This window comes from Nicotiana attenuata, unplaced genomic scaffold (genome assembly GCF_001879085.1).
Source record: "Nicotiana attenuata strain UT unplaced genomic scaffold, NIATTr2, whole genome shotgun sequence".
NCBI classification, from domain to species: Eukaryota; Viridiplantae; Streptophyta; class Magnoliopsida; order Solanales; family Solanaceae; genus Nicotiana; species Nicotiana attenuata.
The window spans coordinates 91,405-110,374 of record NW_017673607.1 but is presented as its reverse complement, the minus strand read 5'-3'; the positions used below and the strand labels follow the sequence as shown (position 1 = coordinate 110,374).

General features: G+C 36.2%; 1 protein-coding gene and 1 pseudogene across 1 annotated transcript; one reads left to right on the top strand and one right to left on the bottom strand.

Moving 5' to 3' along the window:
* LOC109216844 overlaps window positions 1–12,987 on the top strand; it is a 15,375-nt pseudogene extending 2,388 nt beyond the window's left edge.
* Window positions 12,988–13,817: 830 nt separating this feature from the next.
* On the bottom strand, window positions 13,818–18,283 carry LOC109216847. Its single transcript, XM_019381059.1, has 3 exons — window positions 17,752–18,283; window positions 17,478–17,652; window positions 13,818–14,024 (listed from the first exon to the last, which is right to left on the bottom strand). Exons 1-3 carry the CDS (start codon window positions 18,181–18,183, stop codon window positions 14,017–14,019), a joined length of 615 nt encoding a protein of 204 aa, XP_019236604.1. The 5' UTR covers window positions 18,184–18,283; the 3' UTR covers window positions 13,818–14,016.
* Window positions 18,284–18,970: the final 687 nt, after the last annotated feature.

Sequence of the window (18,970 nt, the reverse complement as noted above, 5' to 3'; positions counted from 1 at the left end):
CCCCCACTACTCGCCCTTCCAAGTCCTCTAAAATTGGACTATCCCAAGCAATATAGTCGTGAGCTTATACTTTTTCACGGTCAAAACGGGAACTTTTCGAACCCGTAAACTTATAGTAATTTTCTAAACCGTAATACTTTCACAGACCATAAACCTGCTAATTTTATACTTGAGTTAGAGTATTATGCGAACTGTACACGACAGATGACAAAAATTAAAATTGAAAGATATATATTTAAAATATATTTTTTACCGTGGGGGTGGGGGGGGGGGGCGAGGGGCAGGGGCATGGGAGAGGAGATATCGTTGCCACGAAAAATAAAAAATAGAAATTTGAAATCTTAAAAAAAAGTAGGAAAATCGTTTTAATTTTTTCGCAGGGGAGGGGGAGGGGCAAGGGGTATGGTGCAGCAAAATTAAAAAAGACAGAAATTTAAAATTATTTTTTTTTTGTCGGGGGAGGCGGGGGGGGTCAGTAAAAACGTAAAAACAAGTGGTGACGTGGAAAAAAAAAAACTGATAATTTATAGAAAAAGATCCTTTTTGGGATATGAGAGGTGGGGTTGGGTTTGGTGGGTGGGTGGGGGGTGTGGGGTGGGTTGGGGTGAGTAGGGTGGAAGGTCAGAAGGGAATTGTTTGGAGAATGTTTTCGCCTTCTCTTGATAAGTGAAACATGTTTCCTCTCAATTGAAAGGAAAATGAGTTGATAAGGAATGTTGTTTCCAAAAGCTATTTTAAGCCAATCCAAACATGAGAAAATTGGAAAACCAATTTTCCAAAAATATTTCCTTCATACAAATACACCTCCATCAATTTTCTCGGGATAATTATCTTTTTTCAACTCCCTTGTTACATTTAACACGGTATGCTGTGGTAAATGCTACCTCGACGTGTTTAAACCATATGATGTACTGTACATTAATCAGTTAGCATCCAGTCCTTATGAGGGGTGAGGAGAGTTGCATAAAAAATATTTTCCTAAAAAAAATATTTTCTACTCTCTAACCAAACAATAGAAAATATTTTCCGAAAAATATTTTCCACTCACCAATCAAACAAGGGAAAATAAGTGATAAAACCATTCATTTTCCATGACATTTTTCATGGAAAACATTTTCCTTCATACCAAACACACCCTAAATGTGTTGTGTCTTTATATCTAAGTTGTGCTAGTTCATGTTTTTCTTGAGCCGAGGGTCTTTCGGAAACAGCCTCTCATCCCTCCGGGTAGGGGTAAGGTTTGCGTACACTCTACCCTCCCCAGACCCTACTTGTGGGATTTTACTGGGTTGTTGTTGTTGTTAGTTCATGTTTGTGCCACATATGTTTTCAATTATTGTCCTCATAGTTATTTGATTGTAAACTATATTAAACCTGCCACGACTTTTGGAGATGCTTTTTTTCTTTATTAAAGTTATTGATGCTCATTCCTTGGTTGTTTTGAATCTATAACGTTTTTCCTGCACTTTTGTCGAAGTTGCTCCCTGCGACTGGTCAGTGCATAGGGGATGGTACTGAATTGCGACGGTCGTTGGTTACTTCAGTTGGCTCTACTTTTGAATTGACATTTTGTCGGAAAAAATTGGATGATTATGGAGAATAAAAGGTTTAGCTTGAGGCGTGTCAAAAATATTATCCTTAAGGATATTTCGCCTACACAGAGATGAATAATATTACGCGTATCCCCCAGGATTCAACAAGCTCTTCTAGTATAAACTAGGAGCAGAAATAAAAAAGACTTATAAGAGAAGAAAACCCAACACAATTGAAAGAAGAAGTAAAATTTTTTCTGTTTTTTCACAACATCGAAGATGAAAACAAAACCATATATATATAGTGCAAAGAAATGCACTTGCTGACCTCAAATCGTCAAAAGCAATAAAGGCTTTTTAAAGCCTATCAAACGTTTCAAACATGGCTGTTACTAACTGACCAAGATTTCAAAACAAAGAAATTAAAGGTTTTGAAAACTTTTCAAATGTTATATAACAAATTGAATACAAAACCGTTATTTTAAGTGTTGGCATAACTATTCAAGAATTAATGCCATTAAGGCTCTTAAACATTGAAACGTTGTGGCCAGATTATTTCTCCCAAATTAAATTCAACATTAAACTAATTTTTGTTACAAATATATTTTAAATAATTATTATAATAAAGACCCATTAATATAATAGTAAGAAAATAAATTCAGTAATAGTTTTAGAATATTTCTTTTTGAGATATAAAAAATATTTTTCTATCACATTTAGTAGATATCATGCTTACTCTATTCTACAATTTTTTCTTTTAGTTTGATTCTTTACTAACTTTACTCCTTTAGGATTAGCTGTGAGATTTAGAAAACCTCTAGCTTTTGTGAACCCCTAATTAGCATTAAAAGATAAATACTTAGTATTTGAATGAAATGGACCTAAATGTGAAATAGTTGCAGAGGATTCACGAAGTCAATCCTACTAACCCGTCGTTGATGCGTATTTGTTTAGTTTTTATAGTTATAAGTTACAACTTCTAAAAACTGCTGAATTCATGATTTGAGAAGTACTTTTGTCAAAATTGCTTTTCTGAGTAGTACTTTTGGAGAGAAGTAGTTTGTGCTTGGCCAATTCATTTGAAAAGTATTTTTTTTTTATTTTTTGATAAATAAATTGTGTTTGGCCAATCTTTCCAAAAAGTGGTTTTGGGTGTCAAATTACGAGAAAAGACATTATTAAGCTTCATTTTACAATAAGTATAAATAGAGAAATGATTTTAATATTTTTCATGAAACACTTAATAAGTTTTTGTTTTTATTTTAGTAAAATTCGAAAATATATATATTATTAAAATTTAAGAATAAAATAAAAGGCGTATAGCCTTTGCTTAATGTTTGAGAGTTTTTGCAGCTTCGCTTGAACAGTGATGGCCATATTACTGGAACTGAGTATTTGTCAGACCTTGTGGAAAAGGAACATAAACATGGTAATGTCTTCCTTTTCTGCTCTGACTCTCGTATAAACTTTTTCCTCCTCACATTAGTGAACTTTAATTATGCTTTTTGTTGGATAAAAATATATTATATGTTTAATAACATGACAACATTAACCAGATGACCACAAAGACCATCATGAAGATTCAGATAACAAAACCCATCTGCAAGGGTTCGATCAAGAATATGATTAAGAGGGTTAAGCAAGCATTGGCTAATGGGGAGGGATGCAGAGTATGTGCCTCTTTCATCCTTAGCTTATTATTTTATTTGTTATTCTTCTCTCTTTCTCCTTTATGCCTCAGAAATAAGATTAGGAAAAAGGTTTGGAGATTCATACGTTATACCACTTTGACTAAATAAGCAATGGTAACTGTATTGTTTATTGCAGGTCTATGGTGTTTTGGATGTCCAACGGGGTGCTGGGAATTTCCATATATCTGTTCACGGGTTGAATATTTTTGTTGCTCAAATGGTTAGTTCTCGTGGATTCTATGTTCTTTTATGGTGTGATTTTTGCAATGATACTCAACCTGTTAAAAGACATTGACTTCTCCATTTATCTTTCTTTTCTAATTATGTATGAAATGTTGGGAATAAACACCGCAAAAATAGTATTCACGGTATTAGTGATAAACGCGGAAACACTAAGTTATGGTTAAATCAGCACGAATAAAAATGCAGCAATAATGACATCAAGATTTTACGTGGAAACCCTTTTGAATAAGGGAAAAACCACGGCCAAGAGGAGCAACTGATATCACTATAGCGAGGAATTTTACACTGTGTAGTAACGAGTAAAAAATACTCCTAAGACCACTACACCCTCAAAAGGAATAAACACTATTTTGCTTTTTTTTCGCCTCACTACAATATCTCTCTCACACTCTATTTTTCTTCACAAACTATTTTCTTATAGTTGCAGAATACCTATGTTGATGTATGCAGTGACATCAACTCTACTGCAAAAGTCAGCCGCCCAAATCTTTTCTTAAATTGGATGGCTTGACAAAAGGAGGAAAGAAGAAGCTTTTCCACATATGGGGCTGGACCCCACAAACTCCCCCTCCAGTCCCATTCACCTGAAGGAGGTAACACCAGAGGTTCTAGTTTGAGTGTATGCCGGCAAGTTCTTTGCATAGCTCGAACTTGTCTCTTGGTACCACCTTGGTCAACATATCTGCAGGATTTTCACTCGTGTGAATCTTTTTGACTTGAAGTGATTCGTTCTCCACTTGCTCACGAATCCAATGATATCTGACGTCGATGTGTTTTGTTCTCGCATGGTACATGGAGTTTTTGCTCAGGTCTATTGCACTCTGACTGTCGCAATAGACACCATACTCCATCTGTCGCAATCCAAGTTCTTGAAGAAATCTCTTGAGCCATATTATCTCTTTGCCAGCTTCAGTAGCCGCAATATACTCTGCTTCAGTTGTAGACAGTGCGACACACTTCTGCAACTTAGAACGCCATGATATAGCTCCCCCTGAAAAAGTAAACAAATATCCTGTAGTGGATTTTCTATTATCAAGGTCACCTGCCATATCAGAATCTGTATAGCCCTTCAAAATTGGATTTGATCCTCCAAAACATAAGCATTCATGTGAACTTCCTCTTAGATACCTGAGTATCCACTTTACAGCTTCCCAATGCTCTTTTCCTGGATTTTCGAGAAATCTGCTAACAACACCGACTGCATGAGCAATATCTGGTTGAGTGCATACCATTACATACATCAAACTTCCGATGGCAGAGGAATAAGGAATCTTGGACATTCTCTCTTTTTCCTCCGTTGTTGTAGGAGACATCTTCTTGCTTAACTTCAGATGACCGGGAAGGGGTGTGTGGACCAACTTAGCACTTTTCATATTGAAGCGCTCCAGTACACGTTCTATGTACTTCTCCTGTGACAAGTAAAGCTTCTTTTCGTTTCTCGAACGAGTAATTCTCATGCCCAAAATCTGCTTAGCATGACCCAAGTCTTTCATTGCAAAAGACTTATTCAACTGTTTCTTCAACTCGTCAATCTTGGAAGCATTCCCGCCCACAATTAACATATCATCCACATATAGCAAGAGGATGATAAAGTCATCATCAGAAAATCTTTGTACAAACACACAGTGATCTGAAGAAGTCTTCTTGTAGCCTTGCTCCCCCATAACAGACTCAAACTTCTTGTACCACTGTCTGGGAGCTTGTTTCAATCCATATAGACTCTTCTTAAGTTTGCATACAAGATTTTCTTTACCTTTTACCTTGAAGCCCTCAGGTTATTCCATATAAATCTCCTCTTCTAAGTCACCGTGAAGAAAAGCAGTCTTCACATCCATCTGCTCAATCTCTAAATCAAGACTAGCAGTCAAACCAAGAACTGTCCGAATGGAGGACATTTTCACGACAGGAGAAAATATTTCGTCAAAGTCAATACCTTTCCTTTGACCAAATCCCTTGACAACCAATCTAGCTTTGTATCTGGGCTTCAAACTATGTTCTTCAGCTTTAACTTTGAACACCCACTTGTTTTTCAAAGCTCTCATTCCCTTAGGCAATTTCACCAACTCATAAGTATGGTTCTCACGCAGAGATTTCATCTCATCTTGCATGGCTTCAATCCATTGATCCTTGTGCTCATCCTTTATGGCCTCCGCATAACATTCAGGTTCTCCCCCATCAGTGAGTAATACATACTCATTGGGTGAATAACGGGAGGAAGGAGTACGAGGTCTACAAGACATCCTGAGTGGAATATCTAACTCGTCCACAGTTTCGTGAGTAGAAGCATCTGCCTCATCAACATTAGCATTGTTATCACCATCACCATCAATATGCTGATCTGGAATTTGGTTCTGGGCATCACCATCATCATTGAGCCCACCGACGTCATCCGCATTTGTATGAGGAACTTGATCAAGATTAACTAAACCTTCAGAACTTGGAGGTTTTAGCTTCTCCGCTTTGTTAATATCTTCAATGGTTTGATCCTCCACGAAGATAACATCACGGCTTCTCACGACCTTCTTCTCAATTGGATCATATAGCCTGTAACCAAACTCATCAAGGCCATAACCAATGAAGATGCACTGCCTTGTCTTAGTATTTAATTTTGACCTCTCATCTTTAGGCACATGTACAAAAGCTTTGCAACCAAACACTTTCAAGTGGTCATAGGAAACATCCTTGCCATACCAAACTCTGTTTGGAACATCACCTTGCAAAGCAACCGTAGGGGATAGATTAATAACATGTGCGGCGGTCAACAAAGCCTCACCCCAAAAGGAATTCGGCAACTTTGCTTCTGAAAGCAAACATCTGACTCTTTCCATAAAAGTCCTGTTCATCCTTTCTGCTAAACCATTAAGCTGAGGAGTCTTTGGAGGAGTCTTCTGGTGTCTGATACCCTGCTGCTTGCAGTATTCGTCAAACGGTCCACAATATTCACCACCGTTATCAGTACGAATACACTTCAGCTTCTTTCCAGTTTCTCTTTCAACTGAAGCTTGAAACTACTTAAAGACACCCAACACTTGGTCTTCAGTCTTCAAGATATAGACCCAAAGTTTCCTTGAGCAATCATCAATAAAGGTAGCAAAATAAAGTGCACCACCCAAAGTCCTTGTCTTCATTGGACCACATAAATCCGAATGCACCAACTCAAGCAACTCTGTCTTTCTTGAAGGAGGATGAGACTGGAAAGAAACTCTTTTTTGTTTTCCAGCCAAGCAGTGCTCACATTTTTCTAATTTTGCACTTTCAAAATTTGACAACAATTTCTTCTTGGCCAAAACATTTAGTCCTTTCTCGCTAATATGGCTAAGCCTCTTATGCCATAACGTTGAAGAGTTATTGCTCTCAACGGCATTCACCATATCAACACAGGTAGAGGCCGTAGTCCAGTATAGACCACGACGCTTTTCCCCACGAGCCACTATCATGGAACCCTTAGTGAGCTTCCACTTTCCAGCACCATTGGTACTGACATATCCCTCATCATCCAAAACACCAACAGAGATCAAGTGCAAACGAACATCAGGTGCATGCTTTACATTGTTTAAAACTAGTTTAGTTCCAATACTAGTTTCCAAACAAATCGTTCCAACACCAGCCACCCTAGATACAGTCTCATTGCCCATACTCAAAGTTCCAAAGTCACCCTGAGTATAGGATGAGAAAAATTCCTTCCTTGATGTCACATGAGATGCGGCACCACTGTCCACAACCCAACTTGACTCATCACAAGCAATACTTATCAGATCCGCATCAAGGACAGTAACAAGATCTTCTGTAGTGACGGTGGCCACACGATTTCCATCTTCTTTATGTTCTATCTTGTCTCTATTCTCCTTTTTCAAAATCCGGCAGAACTTCTTTGTGTGCCCTTTCTTCCCGCAATGATAGCACTCAATATCTTTAAGTCTGCTTCTGGATTTGCTTCTATTATGTTCTCTATTTTGAAAACCTCGATTCTTGCTTCTCCCCCTAGAGTCAGTCACCAAGACATCTGATGAGGAGGAACCCTGAGATTTTCTTCTCATCTCTTCATTTAAAAGGCTGCTCTTGGCAAGATCCATAGAGATCACACCATCCGGAGCAGAATTTGATAATGAAGTTCTAAGAATTTCCCAAGAATCTGGTAGAGAACCAAGTAGAAACAAGCCTTGAATTTCTTCATCAAATTTAATGCCCATAGCAGATAACTAGTTCATGATCCCCTGAAAATTATTCAGATGATCTGTTATCGCGGAACCATCGTGGTATTTTAAACCCAACATATGCTTTATTAGAAACATCTTGTTGTTTCCAGTTTTCCGAGCATACAGACTTTCAAGGTGCTCCCATAGGGTCCGAGCATGTGTCTCCCCAGAAATATGGTTCAAAACATTATCGTCAACTCACTGTCTAATAAAGCCGCAAACCCACCTGTGTAACAAATTCCACTCTTCATCTGATTTATTATCAGGCTTTATAGTAGCGAAGACAGGTTGATGAAAATTCTTGACATAAAGCAAATCTTCCATTTTGCCCTTCCAAATGGCATAATTTGTGCCACTCAAAGTAACCATTCTACTAGTGTTGGCTTCCATCGTTTATCACAAATACAAATACTATTTATTATGAGACCAAAGTAATTCTTTTCTGATGTGGAAGTTCAGACTGTGCTGCAACCACAGAGCATACTCAGACAGAACCTTGGCTCTGATACCACTTGTTGGGAATAAACCCCGCAAAAATAGTATTCACGGTATTAGTGATAAACGCGGAAACACTAAGTTATGGTTAAATCAGCAAGAATAAAAATGCAGCAATAATGACACCAAGATTTTACGTGGAAACCCTTCTGAATAAGGGAAAAACCACGGCCAATAAGAGCAACTGATATCACTATAGCGAGGAATTTTACACTATGTAGTAACGAGTAAAAAATACTCCTAAGATGAAACAGAATCTTTGGAGGTTTCTAGTTAGAAGATGCTAAAATTAAAATAGACTTGAAAATAATGACCTTTAGGAATTAGTTTATTGGAAATTCTTATATAAATCAGATTTGTCCTGTTTCTTTTTTTTTTTGCTTACTCCTGTTTGTATCTGTTTTTAACCACTGCAGATTTTCGGAGGTTCTATTCATGTCAATGTGAGCCATATCATCCATGACTTATCATTTGGGCCCAAATATCCAGGTATTCACAACCCGCTTGATGGAACAGAACGTATTCTGCTTACTTTTGGACCTATTTTCACTCTTTAACAATAGGAATTTTTACATTTCTATACCACATAGGAAACCTTTTTACCCTACATGTTTAAGGTTTGAGTAAATTACACTTAGTATACCAAATTACCAATCATATACCATACTTAATTAAGGGTCTAATTAATGGGCTGTTTTTACTCCTTAATTAAAGGTATCCATATCTAATTAATGGGCAGTTTTTACTCCTTAATTAAAGGTACCCATATATCTCACGTTTCTCTCTCCTTACCCCTCACACCCTCACCCACGTTTTTACCCATACCCCACATTCTTTCTTGTTCTTCATCCACGATTGCAAGATCAATCAACGAAAGATGTCCTTGAGATGCATTAGCCAGCGAAATCTCATTATATTTGAATGTCGTGCCAATTTCCTCTGCAACAATTGTGGTATGTGATCTGATTTTCTGAAAGTCTACATGAAATCAAAAGTTGCAACAAACATTTTAATACGCCACGAACTAGCAAAACAATGACAACAGATACACTTTAGTAGTTTTTTTTTTGGGTACCAAACAAAATTCCCTTTTCTGGATTTACTGTTTCTCGTGTATTTGTAGTGTAATTGCAGTGTAATTGTAGTGTAATTGTAGATTTAGTGTAATGGATATGATCTGTTGAAGCCCTCACCTAGATTTACTGTTTGTAGTGTAATTGTAGTTAGTTTGTAGTTTATGTAGAACATTTCAAGATTAATTGTAGTCTAAAATGTAGATATAATGTAGACATGATTGTGGATGATGTGTTTCCTGTTTGCCCTGTAACTGTAGGTAAATTGTAGTTATTCTTATATTAGGTACTTAAACTGTAGGTAATTTGTACATTCACTGTAGGTAAACTGTAGGTAAATTTGTTTGAATTGTAGAACTGGTTTTATACATAATTGTAGAGTTTTTGTAGTTAATAGTAGTTATAATGTAGGATTCATGTACCGCTTCACACCATCTATCACAGCATGGATATGATTTGTTGAAGCCCTCACCAAGAATTACATAACAAACAGCAATAAAAATATTTACAATCATAAAATAGTTTATCTACAATTTATCTACAACGTATCTACAATTATATCTACAAATTATCTACAATCTACAAATTAACTACAATTTGTCTACAAATTATATACAATCTACTATTTGATTTCACGAGTATTTGATTTCTACAATTTTTTCAGCAGTATCAATTGATAATTGTTCTGCAATTGTAGAGATCAGAGTACTGTAGCTTGCATTCTCATCTACCGCAATGGCATCCACTTCAAAATCCCTAAATCTGCCATAGGTATCCCAATTGCCATTAAATTGTAGCATAATTGCGATTTTGGACATGATTTGTTATCGATGTTGATGTTTTTTTTTTATTTCTTGATTGAAAGAAGAAAAGATGAAGAAGAGATATATCTGATCGACAATTTGATAGAAGTAACAACGAAGAACAGATTTTTTCAACTTTGAGTTGTTGAAACTCGAAAATTTTGAATTCTACAATTTGAATTCAAATCTTAGAAGCTGTTAGTAGTTGAATATTTTCATAGTTTTTGTAGTTGTTAGTAGTTGAATATCTGTTCGTTCCTTTTTTTTTCAGAATGTGAATTGTAGTTCTGGAGAAAAAAATGCAGATATGAAATCTCCTTTCCCTTTTTAAAGATTTAATTTAATGTAGAATCAATTATCACCAAGAATCTCTCCTTAATTTTAGCGCGTTTTTAAGGAATATTCTGATCCATTAATGCCTGATTTTCGAATGGTACAATTTTTGTAGGTAAAATGTGGACTGGACGGGTAATATACAAAATATGCACATTTTTGATAATAAACTTTCATAGTATAGGAAGGAAAAAATTCCTTAACAACATTCAATTTTTTTGAAAGTCAACTTTATCTTCACTTTTAGACCCACTTTAATTTAAATATGATAAATTTCCAACTGTAACCTTAGTAGTTGAGTGGAAACTAAATTTGACACCTGCATTTGGACCGAAAGAGCAATTTCATAAATATGCAGTTCTATAACTGGAGTAATTTCTGTTCCTGGTACCTGCCACTATCCGTAGCCAAATTATCTTTTAAGTATACCATAAAGTGTGAGAAAATTTCCATGGATTTATGGTGAGTAATTAACATTTAGCTGAAATGTATGGTCTAGTTAAGTTGTGCGGATCTCATACCAAGTTTTTCTTTAAAGCTAATGTTCTGTTGTTTTGCTATTCTGCATTTTGAAGTTCTGGTTTTTGTCTTCCCACTGAATACAGGTATTTATCAAAAGAAGTTTCGCCAACTAATCAGTTCTCTGTAACGGAATACTTTTCTCCCATCAATGAGTTTGATTGGACATGGCCAGGTGCATCTCTTAGGTCTTAAATACTCAACAGACAAATTCTTTCTATCAATTGTTGCCTTTTCTCTTTTTCTCTCGTTGTACTTTTTTGCTTATTGTCTTTCTCAATTAATGCAGCTGTATATTTCTTATATGATTTGTCACCAATCACTGTGACCATCAGAGAAGAGCGTCGCAGTTTTCTGCACTTTATTACTCGGCTCTGTGCAGTTCTGGGTGGTACATTTGCCTTGACAGGTTTGCCTCCAACACAGCTTGTTTGGATGGTTGTTCCTCGTTGTATTGTATTGTATTGTTATCTCTAAACAATGTTTGTTTTGATTGTTTCATTAAAATTGATTGTATTGTATTGTTAAATCCATTGTTCCGGAACAATGAAAAGTCCCCTTTTTTTAAACAATCGATTTGGTGTGGTGGGATTTTTTCTTATTTTTCTTTCCAATTATGCCCTAACTTATTACTCCATAATTCTATTTCACCCTTTATCTTTTTTCTATTTTAACTCCAAATCTCCAACTTATAACCTACTTTGTTTTTTTCCAGACCAATGTTAAAGGCGTTTTGTTGCCTCCTGTTTTATTTTTTCTCCTAATTTGCTTGTAACTCAATTCTAACTAGTTGTGCTCCTTTGTTTTGCCTTTTTCTATCTCGCTCCTTTGTTCTGCTTCCTTATTGTGTTTTGCCTTCTTCTGTTTTGTTTTTTATAATTATTTTTATACATAATTTTGATAAATTTAATATTTAAACAATTGAGGGTATTTTAGTAAACTTATCAGTTACTGTACAGTACGATACAGTCAAACCAAACAACAAAATATTATTTAACAATAACAAACAATACAATCTATCCAAACATTGTATTCATAAAACGATACGGTACAATACGATACGATACAATACAATGCATTATAAAACGATAGGGAACAATGATTGCCAAACAGAGTGTTAGCTGTAGCCTGTAGGATTTTTTGACGTTAAACATTCTCTTATAAGCCAGAAGTCCCTGCTATTATTCTACTCTTCCTTTTGCACAATACATTCTTGTCATTTGAAGGACGAACTTAATGCTCTATATTTTGTTGTTTGGGAAGAAATTGTTAATCATTTGCTCTGGTGTGTGGAAAATGCTTACAAGTATTTTGGTGCCAGGAAATGTGAATTCTTATCTTTCATTCTTATTTCTTTCTTGCATATTCAGAATGGAGTGTTAATTGCTGGGGAGATCATCTCCATGCAAACATTATCTCCATTCACGCATTTCGCTGAAATAGCATAGACCTGGCATCTGCCTATGATTTGGATTTATATTGTGTCTGTTTAGTTAGATACCGATTTTTTTATGTGGGGTTATTGCAGTCATAGGTTTGGGGACGACGTGTTTTCCCCTGATTCTTTTGGCTTCCTCTTAGGATCTTTTTTTCTGTTTGGAATTTCAGGGATATTCCCCTAAAGCTGTTTCTTACAGTTAAGAAACTGGACTGTGAAATTAGTAGGAAGTCTTTAATCTAATCAGTGATCACACATTCTTACATATTTGCCTAATGTTTTGTGTATAATAGGCATGCTAGATAAATGGATGTACAGGTTCCTTGAAGCAGTTATGAAGAAAAACAGCACAAGTCTTGTGCGATAATTTAAGGTTACCTAGTGACATGTTGCACCTACAGAGTAATATTCAGCTGACGAAGCGAACAAGGGCGATCGATAAATAAGGCTTGTGTATAATTTATTCCCTGTGTATTTTGTTTTTCTGACTTTCTTTTTATCCTTTAATTTTGATAGCACTTTACACAAATATACCATGGTGTATCAAAGCCATTCTAGCAGTCTGAGAAAAGATTTACTTACTGGTCATTGTAACATAATGTAGTTTGTAGTTCAAAGGAAATGAACATTTCCAGGTTTTCTTGGAAAAACTTACTGGAACTGAGAGAGATAGACTTATATGTGATGCTTCTTTACTATGTAAGTCTTGTCAAACCTATTTCTTCCTTTTATCAGTTTTGGAAAGATAGTAGTTGACCAAATACTTGACGCCATTAATACTAGAATAGAGTGGGCATGGAGTCGAATCGAATAAAGCATGCATCAATACAAGAAGGGTCTTTAAATTGACTTGGAAGCCGCCAATCCAGGATCCGGAACCAAAAACTATTTACATTTAGCAGCCGAAAAAGTGTATAATAGTGTGTGTATATATATATATATATGTACACACACAAAATATATATATTTTTCGGCTATTATTTTGAGGGTGGCTATATTACAAGTCTAGTTAAGAATTCTGAATCCTAATCTCTTGCAGCCCCGTATTCTCGGATTATGCAATAGTTGGTGTTGTTGCTGCTGACTATTATTATGGTGGTGGTGTTCATGGTGACGTTGCTGGCGTGAGGTGTTGTCAATGTAGCTATAATATCTTTGATCGTGTGGTTGCATGGCACTAGTTGTTGGTGCAGGGGATGATCGTAGACGTTAACCAAACACTTTTACCCAAACAGGCTCTTGGCCAATGACACAAAGTGTTTATCCAAACACGTTAACCATGTTTACTGAACATCAAAATTCCACTATATATGGCTACTTAACAGTAGTGTGTAAATCACTAAATCCTATAATAGAAAGTTCATTTCCAGTTAAGAAATCGTGAAATTGCATAGATTGTGATATGATACTTCTTAGTTATCTTGATATCTAAGAGACAAAATCCAACAAACATGCAGTGGATTAACAGCTACCTTTGTCTCTCTAGCCATAATATATTTGAAAGTATTCAATTAAGTTAAAGGAAAAGACCAGGAAGTAGAAGTTTTATATGTGGAATCATGACATCGGATGAGAAGAAAATAGAGAAGGGAAAACAATCATACCCATTGTAGAAGCTATCATAGAAGAAAGAAAACCTAAAACACAAGAGAAAGGTAAAGAGATAGCAAGAGCACGAGCACGAGCACCTAAGTCAGTCACCTGTCACGATACAAGAAAAGAAAATGATAAACACAATATTCTACATCAGACAGATATGTGAATACTGCTATATGAAACATGATCAAAGAAATGGTTGTGCCTTTAATAGGATTCCTAAATATTTTTTGGACAGTTCTAAACATCTCTACAAATGTTGACACTTGAAGAGACTCACTATCCAATTCTTTTTAGTCCATACTGAGTTATGACATGCGCAACAAGCTGAACTTATTGACACACACACGACATAATATACCAATTTTCCATCTAGGATTTCAAGAAATTCGTGCTTTAACACGAAATTGTTACATACCCTCTTAAAATATGATAACATGAATGTAGAATATGAATGTCATGATGGTTACGACAGCTGAACAAAGGAACCAGTGATAAAATAAAGCTAAAGTTGCATCATATAACCTTAGTTTATAAGAGTCATCTGTTTTTGGCCTACTTCTTTGAAATGTGCAGTTCTGGCACCTAGTTTATAGAGTTTCTCCATTTGTTGTCCTACTTTTTCAGATGCGAACATAAAACTCCAACATTCTAAAAATGTGAAAAAATGGGATTTTCGTCGTAGCGTTGAAAAAGTAATCTGCCTTGCACATGATTCTTTTATCAGTCTTTTTGATGCTCAAAACCTATATTCATTCAAATACTATTTGTTGAAGTAATAAAAGGCATCAATTCTCCAACATCTCCCCCTTACCTTAACATGCACACAAATTTAAGACGTTTTAATATAGTACTAATAATCATTTTATTTTAACAATATTTACGATAACATTTATCTCTTTTTATCTTTCAAGTCCCTCAAATATCCACACAAATGAACTCTCAAATGGCTGATCAACAAGTTGTACATGAATTTTTTCATCAAAAACTAATGTAGTTAGAAGAAGTCCTATTTTAGCATTTCTTTTAGAAAGTTTGCATTATGTGCACAGACCAAAAAAGTAGGACAAAAAATGCACAAATCCTATAAAATAAGTACAAAAATGCACATTCCGGAACAATAGGACAGAAACACACCAGCTTAAACTACGCGCCAATAATATGCAATTTGGCCGAAAATAAATTGAAACTTACTGGATTATATTAGCACTTTAACTCACATACGAAGATATATAACCATGAAGAAACAAAAGTACCAGAAGCTGCCCCAGAAAGCAAAAGTAGGCAAGCATGCTGACCATGACAAGGATAGGTACATCTTGCCAGACTCAGTTGATAGCAAAAGAAGAGAGAAACACTCAAATAAGTGAGACAAAAGCAATTTCCATGTGACATTAGTTAACATTTAGTTCTGATCGATGAGTCGCGAGCCGGTGTTAACAAGACGCTGGAGGTTTGGAGACAGGCTCTTGAGTCTAAGGGTTTCAAGCTGAGCAGGACGAAGACGGAATACCTGGAGTGTAAGTTCAGCGCTGAGCCGGGGGAAGTGGGCGTGGATGTGAGGCTTGAAACACATGCCATTCCAAGTAGAGGTAGCTTCAAGTACCTTGGGTCGGTTATCCAGGGGGGAGGGGAGATCGACGAGGATGTCACACACCGTATTGGGGTAGGATGGATGAAGTGGAGGTTTGCATCTGGAGTCCTATGTGACAAGAGAGTGCCACCGATACTCAAAGGTAAGTTCTATAAAACAGTGATTAGACCGGCCATGATGTATGGGGCTGAGTGTTGGCCTGTTAAGAACTCACATATCCAGAAGAGGAAAGTAGCAGAAATGAGGATGTTGAGGTGGATGTCCGGGCACACTAGGATGGATAAGATTAGGAATGATGATATTCGGGAGAAGGTGTACGTGGCTCCCATTGATGACAAGATGCGGGAAGCGAGGCTCAGATGGTTCAGGCATGTTCAGAGGAGAAGCGCAGATGCCCCAGTAAGGAGGTGTGAGCGGCTGGTTGTGGAGGGCGCGAGAAGAGGTATAGGGCGGCCTAAGAAGTATTGGGGAGAGGTGATCAGGCAGGATATGGCGAGGCTTTAGATCTCCGAGGACATGACACTTGATAGGAAAATGTGGAGATCGAGTATTAGGGTTGTAGGTTAGGAGGTAGTTGAGTCTTGCCTTACTTCGTACCTCTATGAGACTAGTGTGGTAGGATTTTTGTCTAAGATAGCTATTGGCAAAATTGTGTCTTACTATTACGCTTTTCAATGCATGACCTATTTACTACCTATCGCTTTTGCTTTGCATCTTTCTTCTGAATTTAATGTTGTTCCTATTTTTCCTATGATTTATGTGGTGATACTAATATTGTCTCCCTTTTGTCTTTCTGTTTTCTTGAGCCAATGGTCTTTCGGAAACAACCTCTCTACTCCTTAGGGGTAGGGTAAAGGTTTGCGTACACACTACCCTCCCCAGACCCCACTAGTGGGATTTTACTGGGTTGTTGTTGTATTCGTTAACATTTAGATTAACCTGGTTACAAGTATCACCAAATAAATGAGAAACTATTGACACCAATTAGGCAATTGTCATGGTATAAAAACTGACAAGACACCAAACAAGTGCAAGTAAATTTTATCACTTGTGAAGAAACCTTGGTAATGTTTATCAAGATCCAGGCCATTCACGAGTTCAATATTTGAGAAGGATTTATTATTAAAAGATCCCATGCTTTACAGTGCATCACGTAAAGAATCAAAAGCTTCCAAATGTTTAGATAATATCATCTGAAAATATTTTATACGCTTGTGAACAGATCTAATAATATATGTTAAGATTTACAGGTTCATGAGTTTAGTACTTGATAAGGTTTTAGGATTAGAATATCCTAGTGACTCAATCAAATAAAGAATCGAAAGCTTCCAATGTTTATGTCATATCCGTTATTGATTAAATTACAAAGGCATATAGAATCTCCATGCATGAAGCTACATTTCCTAATAGAAATTAAAGTATCTGCCTTGATTAAAGAAGTACTAGATCAGAGGTACTTATTTAACATTTTTTAAGTTTGAGGTTCACATAAAATTCAAGCCAAAGTAAAAGGAAGCCGTAAAACTTTATTAGCTGAACTTGCCTATAGTTAATTGAATTTGAGTTCTTGAAGTTGTATAGAACACTAATATTTTCGGATAGGTGTCAAAAAGTTTGGCATGTACCGAAAAGGAAAGAGCATCATATAAACTGGGATTGAGGGAGTAAAACATGAGCAAATAAAAGAAGCTCTAACCATAAAAGGATGTTTCAGTATAACTTGCCACAAATAGGCAGAGACAGACATGTATACAGAGTTAACATCTCAATAGGCAGAGACATACATGTAAAACAGTTAGTGTTGTAGGCTTGTACCAAAAACCTTTTTAGTCCAGAAAATGATCAAAATAGGTTTTCACATATGCACTATTAAGTACACTCGTGAAGCATTAGCAAATTGGAGCAGCTAGTGACAAGTGAGTATAAAATTTATAAGAGCCAGGACGCGACAAAATTTGGCATACCATTTTCTGTTTCCTGTGATATGTCTGCTGAGGCATCAGAATCTGTAGTTGGGCGAACAGTTTTGGAAATGACACGGATGAGACTGCCACTAGTATCTGTCCTCCTTAAGCTTCTGCATTTAACATGTATAGGCACTGAAAATGAACGCTTCATATGCTGTTGAGCTTCAGGTTTCTGTCAGTAAATATATCAATGGTACAAAAAGAAAAAGTAAGAAAGAGTACACACAAAAATTGCATCCAAATAAAGTAAATATTAGGATATATGACATACAATTAACTCTAACTGAGCATCCAAACGATTGTCCTCTGCAGGCTTTACCACAGTTCCCACTGGCCTCTCTGGTAAAGAGCGGATTGATCTTGTCGTTGAAGAGAACAAAACTTTATTCAGAGAAAACGATCTTGAAGTTGAAGGCTTATCTGAAAGTGGCGTATCTGGGATAATGAGAACTGTCTTTTCGCCATCGTGGGTTACATTTTTTGTCCTAGTGCTCTTCTGTGGAATCAGATTCTTCATAGATGACAGGAACTTAGCAGAGTAGGGCCTCGGGGGCAACCCTGATCGGGTGGAGTTAGGACTTGGAACATCTATTCTTGTAAAACTGGATAATGCATTTTCCAAAGATCTTGTAGGTATTTGCAGAGAGGAGAGATTTGGCCGTCTTGTTGACTGCTGCCGTACTAACACTCTTGTTTGGATCATTGCTTACCTTCGTTTTACAATGTATTGTATCGTTTTATGAATACAATGTTTGGATAGATTGTATTGTTTGTTATTGTTAAATAATATTTTGCTGTTTGGTTTGACTGTATCGTACTGTACTGTAACCGATAAGTTTACTAAAATATCCTCAATTATTTAAATATTAAATTTATCAAAAATTATGCATAAAAATAATTTTTAAAAATAAAACAAAGGAGACAAAACAACTTAAGAAAGCGGAACAAAGGAGCGAGACAGAAGAAGGCAAAACAAAGGAGCACAGCTAATTAGAATTGAGTTAAAAGTAAATTAGGAGAAAACATAAAACAGAAGGCGGCAACACACCTTTAACGTTTGCGGCAGAAGTTTGCACAAAAAACAAAGTAGGTTATAGGTTTGAGTTTTGGAGTTAAAATAGAAAAAAAAGGTAAAGGTTAAAATAGAATTGTGGAGTAATAAATTAGGGCATAATTGGAAAGAAAAATCGGAAACAATCCCACCACACCAAATCGGTTGTTTCAAAAAAGGGGACTTTTCATTGTTCCGGAACAATGGATTTAACAATACAATACAACCAATTTTATTGAAACAATCAAAACAAACATTATTTTAGAATAACAATACAATACCATACAACGGGACCATCCAAACAAGCTGTAAAGTGGCTTCCTCTCTCTCTCCTTTCTATTAACACAAAAAATAAAATTCAGAACATAGAAGGCACCACCAACAACAACAAACCTAGTATAATCTCACAAGTGGGGTCTGAGAAGAGTAGTGTGTACGC

Bases quoted from the DNA above. Each gene is read 5' to 3' on its own strand.
- LOC109216847 (XM_019381059.1), bottom strand. From the start codon at position 18,183: ATGATCCAAACAAGAGTGTTAGTACGGCAGCAGTCAACAAGACGGCCA. The intron at 17,653-17,751 runs GTATGTCATATA...ATTTACTGACAG, and splicing joins ATGCTCAGTTAGAGTTAATT to AAACCTGAAGCTCAACAGCA.